The 5298-nt window shown below is 55.5% G+C and overlaps 1 protein-coding gene across 1 annotated transcript; it reads right to left on the bottom strand.

Annotated features, from left to right (window-relative positions):
* Nucleotides 1–3373: 3373 nt before the first annotated feature.
* SOWAHD (sosondowah ankyrin repeat domain family member D) lies at nt 3374–4987 on the bottom strand. Its single transcript, XM_054471961.1, has one exon. The coding sequence runs from the start codon at nt 4905–4907 to the stop codon at nt 3960–3962; it is 948 nt and encodes a 315-aa protein (XP_054327936.1). The 5' UTR covers nt 4908–4987; the 3' UTR covers nt 3374–3959.
* Nucleotides 4988–5298: the final 311 nt, after the last annotated feature.

Genomic DNA, 5298 nt, shown 5'->3' with positions numbered 1-5298 from the left:
GGCCCTGCCTCCTGTGCTCCCTCAGCACCCCCTCCCCCTGATCCATCACAGCCCTGCTTCTGTCTCCTCTTCTTGCTCGGCTCCCCTGCTAGAATGAAGTCTTGCATTATCTGCTTAACTCCACTTTGCTCCCCTGGAAAGAGGTTTCTCGGGGAATTTGCTCTTTCTCTTGGGGTAAGCATACCAGTCTTGCCTCAAAAAGCATACCAGAAATGCCAACGGCTTGATGTGAGGCACGGAGAGTTTTCAGCATGGGAGTTTGTGCCCTGCAGCCAAACCTCAATCTTACATGGAGGAGGTAGGCTAGGCAGTATCACATGATGAGAAAAATCTGTGGGGAAGAGTAGCCGACTACAGGAAAACTACAGAAAACCGTTTTCAAATCTTCCAGCTAATTTGGTTTTTGTTTTGGAAAGAGTAGGGTGAACACTTGTCTCAGGCCCCCAGATCTGCTAACAGTTAAGATGCTTAGGTTCAAACTTTTCCTATAAAGAGGGGACTACTGTTATAAGTGTCCTTTGAATGCTCAGCACACGCCAATCTTCCCTCCAAGCCAGGAGCCTGCAGACTCAGCCAAGTGGCAGGAAGGCCCTGCCCTGACAGCCTTCACCAAGCCCAACCCACCTTGGCAGCTGTCAAGGGGGAGGTTGTGGAACAGAAACCACAGTCCTGCATCAGTTGGCCTGTTCGCATCTATAAAATGGGCACAGGGTGGAGGGGGTTAATGCCAGATGCCAATGCCAACTGCCAGAATCTAGGAACTGTTAGCCCTCCCTCCTTCAATTACTAAAGAAAAGAAGTTCATTTAGAAAAGACAAAGGAAGGCCACGCACGGTGGCTCATGCCTGTAATCCCAGCTCTTTAGGAGGCCAAGGTGGGCGGATCACCTGAGGTCAGGAGTTTGAGACCAGCCTGGCCAACATGCTGAAACCCCATCTCTACCAAAAATACAAAAATTAGCTGGGCGTGGTGGTGGGCACCTGTAATCCCAGCTACTCAGAAGGCTGAGGCAGGGAGAATCACTTGAACCCTGGAAGCGGAGGTTGCAGTGAACTGAGATCACACCATTGCACTCTAGCCTGGGCAACAGAGCAAGACTCCATCTCAAAAAAAAAAAAAAAAAAGAAAGAAAGAAAAGATAAAGGAAATGCTCTATTACGCTGTGTAAGTGTGTTTAAGGTGTAGCTCCTGGAGACATGGGACAGGCTGAAAACAGCAAGGGGGTTTGGATCATTTCATGGTTGAGAAGACCCTCATGGGTTACTAAAGGAAGGCAGTGTGGGCCAGGCACAGAGTCTCATATCTGTAATCCCAGCACTTTGGGAGGCTGAGGGAGGCTAGGTGGGAGGATGACTTGAACCCAGGAGTTTGAGACCAGCTTAAGCAACATAGCGAGACCCTGTCTGTACAGACAAAAAAAAAAAAAAAATAGCTGAGCATGGCAACATGTGCCTGTAGTCCCAGCTACTTGGGAGGCTGAGGCAGGAGGTTCACCAGAGCCCAGGTGTTTGAGGCTGCAATGAGCTATGATCATTGCCACTGTACTCCAGACTGGGTAAGAGTGAGACGCCATCTCAAAAATAAAAAATAAAGGAAAGTAGGAAAGTTTTGAGCACAGAAGCAAACAGGCCCACCAGGCAGAGATGGAAACCTGGATGGATGGGCTCAGGGTGGCGTTTCTGGGCTGTTTGTTAGTGGTGACTGTTTCTGCCTGGCGTTCACAGACTGGGATGAGAGAGCTGGGGAACACGACAGTCCATTGCAAGGGCTACCCAAGCCTTCAGGGATACAGTGCTATTTTTAAAATGCACTGTTCTCCAAGGCAGCATGGGTCTGTAGCCAGCAACTGCTTTCCTGGCCTTTCAGGCTGAGTCAACCCTCCTGTAGTCTGTTTAATTCATGCCATTTCTGAATGGGAGCAATTTTGCAAGCTACAATTTATGCATTAAACTTAACTTTTTAAAAAGAATTTTATGTAAGTGAAACATATATATTTATTGAGATAGGGTCTCACTCTGTCACCCAGGCTGGAGTGCAGTGGAATGCTTTACTCACTGCAGCCTCCACTTCCCAGGCTCAAGCAATCCTCCCACCTCAGCTTCCCTAGTAGCTGGGACTACAGGCCTGCACCACTACACCTGGCTAATTTTTGTATATTTTTGTAGAGACAGGGTCTCCCTATATTGCCCAGGCTGGTCTAGAACTCCTGGGCCCAAGGGATCCTCCTGCCTCGACCTCCCAAAGTGCTGGGATTACAGGTGTGAGCCACCGCGCCCAGCCCTAAACTTAATTTTTTTAATGCTGCTGAGCAGGTGTGGTGGCTCATGTCTGTAATCCCAGCACTTTGGGAGGCTGAGGCAGGGGAACACTTGAGGTTAGGAGTTCGAGACCAGCCTGACCAACATGGTGAAACCCCGTCATTACTACAAATACAAAAATTAGCCAGGTGTGGTGGTGCACGTCTGTAAACCCAGCTACTTGGGAGGCTGAGGCAGGAGAATCGCTTGAACCCAGGAGGCAGAGGTTGCAGTGAGCCTAGATCATGCCATCGCACTCCAGCCTGGGTGACAGAGTGAGACTCTGTCTCAAAAAACAGTAACAATAACAATAAATAAATGCTGCTGGCTGGGTGTGGTGGCTCATGCCTGTAATCACAGCACTTTGGGAGGCTGAGGCGGGCGGATCACTAGGTCAGGAGTTCGAGACCAGCCCAGCCAACATAGTGAAACCCCGTCTCTACTAAAAATACCAAAAAAAAAAAAAAAAAAAAAAAATCAGCTGGGTGTGGTGGCAGGCGCCTGTAGCTATTTGGGAGGCTGAGGCAGGAGAATTGCTTGAACCCGGGAGGCAGAGGTTGTAATGAGTCAAGATTGCACCACTGCACTCCAGTCTGGGTGACAGAGTGAGACTCCATTTCAAAAATAAATAAATAAATAAAGGCTGCTGAGGAAAGCCCCATCTTGGGAAAAAAAAAGTGCCCGTGGGTGTGTCTCATTAGAGGCCACAAATCAAGGTAAATTACATGACTGACCGTGGAAATATCAGAAATGTAAATTTGGAAACTTTTGCCTTTTACCCCCCAACCCAAGGCCCTTATATGACAACTCTTCTAGGATGAGGCTAGTGCCTGAGGCCAGACCATCAAAGAGCTCAGGACAGAGGTGAACTGTATGTTTCTCCTCAGATCCAAGGTGGAAGTAGCTTCTTCCGTGCACAGCTCTGGCCATTTGTTCTGAGAAGGAGGCCCAGAGCCTGCCCCGGGGGGCACAACATCACGGCCATGATTGGGTGACCTCTACCCTGTAAACATATGCAGCTTCTTCCTTTGTGGTTAGTAAGGGAGGTGGGGGAAAACACTGAAAGGACAGCCTTGTCATGTGAAAAGAACACATATTCCACTTTAATATACATAAGAAGTAACCTGTGATACATGAGAAAAAGTACCAGTAAGGCCTGGTAGTCTCAGGAGGAGGTTGTCAGAGGCTGACCCTACCCGCACCCCAAGACCCATTAATGGCCGAGCGAGGCCGGCAGAGTTAGGCGTTTTCTCTGCATTGGTGGTTTACAATCTTAACTTATTCTTCTAGTGAATGTTTCCTAATAAACCCAGCGCGTCGGCCTGCCCAGAAATGGCCCCTGGAAGCTTAACTTGCCCTGTCCCAAGCAGGACCACGCTCCTGCTCCCAACTCCTTAGTCCTGTAGCTTTGGAACTCGGAGCCAGGCCAGCTTGGTCCTTCACTCTCTCTTGGTGAGGTGGTGCCTGAGTCCCCGAGTCCTCCAGGCCGGTGGTTACAGGAGACCTGAGACAAGTACCTGAGTCGGACCCCGACGTGTTCTGTTCCTTGCAGGCCCAAGCAGCGTCCAAGGCGCCTCTCCTTCGGTGGAACCCGGGAAAACCCAGGACCTAGCCATCGCCACAGCGTCGCGGCCCCTCCTAGCTCTCCAGTCTCTGTCCCCGTCAACGGTCCTGGAATGAGGGGAACAGATGGCGGAAAAGGCTATGCATTTGCGCCACCCGGCTGCCCGCGGCGTCCTTCGCCTTGGTCCGCGACGCCGCCGCTCTCCTGCTTGTTTCCACAGCCGTCGCGCCCACTGCGCTCGCGGCCCTCCACGCAGTGGTGCCGCTGCTGTTGTTGTTCAGGTTGGTGCACCCGCTGCCGCTCTCCATCTCCCATTCCTCGGCTCCCGACAGCTCCCGCAACCTCCAAGGCGCGTCGGGCCGCAGATAGTGGCAGGCCCGGTGGCCGCTGTGGTCGCGGCGCGTAGCGTCAGCACCCAGGGCGCCCACCAGCACCTTGATGACCATGTCGTGGCCCTGAAGGGCCGCCAGGTGGAGGGGCGTGAGGCCGCCGCTGCCTGGGGCGCTCACGTCGAGCCGCAGCCCCCGGCGTAGGGCGAAGTCGTGTACCAGAATGAGCTCCTCGTGGCGCCCGTGCTTGGCCAGCCAGTGCAGAACCGAGTAGCCGGTGATCGGGTCGCCCCGCAGCAGCAGCTCCGGCTCAGCCTCCAGCAGCTCCCGCAGCACCTCATAGCGGCCCTCGGCGGCTGCCAGAATCCACGCGTGCTCCCGCGGTTCCAGGCACAGCCTGCTGTTGCCCGGCCCGCTGGGCCCGCCCACCTCCTCGGCGCGCTCCTCGGACAGCCACCCGGCAGGAGCCGCCCGCTGCAGCCCCAGCAGTTCCCGCAGCGCTCCCCGCCGGCGCCCCGAGCCCGCTGCAGAGTGCATCAGCGTGCCTGGGAAGGGGGGCTCCCGGGAGGCGGCGGCTGCGGCTTTGCCCCAGTACCTGCCCAGGCTACCAGTGTCCGCTCTCGAGGGGCGGGGCTGCGGGGCGCACCGCAGGCTCTGCGAGGTCGGCGCGAGAGAAGCCGTGGGTGCCCGGTTCGCGGCCCCTCCGGGCTGGGCCATGGTCTTGCAGCTGCCGCCGCGGCCGTCCCAGTGTCCAGCGTTAGCTGCCCTTCCTGGGCCCCAACGGGAGAGGAACTGGCGCTGGCGTTGGGGAAGGAAGCCGCTTGAGCAATTGGGTTCGGAGGGAGGGAGCAAAGGAGAGGAGGAGGAGGAGGAGGAGGAGGAGGGAGGGAGGGAGCTAGGGGAGGGCCCCCGCGCAGGCCTTGGGGGGCGTGGAGGGGTGTGAGCGCCAGCCAAGTCCCCAGGGCAAGCCCAGCTCCACTTCCCTGGGTACCGCTGCCTCTGCAGCTCGCCCGGGTCGTGGGCGGTCCCACCCCAAACGGCCAGGTGAGCTCGGCAGCCCCGCCTCCAGCACCGAAGGGCGGGCGCGGGGACTGGCTGGGAGCTCGCC

This window comes from Pongo pygmaeus, chromosome X (assembly GCF_028885625.2).
Source record: "Pongo pygmaeus isolate AG05252 chromosome X, NHGRI_mPonPyg2-v2.0_pri, whole genome shotgun sequence".
Lineage (NCBI taxonomy): Eukaryota > Metazoa > Chordata > Mammalia > Primates > Hominidae > Pongo > Pongo pygmaeus.
This window is presented reverse-complemented; position numbering and strand designations above follow the sequence as displayed.

What these genes read in the sequence shown, in the direction of transcription:
- SOWAHD (XM_054471961.1), bottom strand. Translation starts at nt 4,907, where the DNA reads ATGGCCCAGCCCGGAGGGGCCGCGAACCGGGCACCCACGGCTTCTCTC.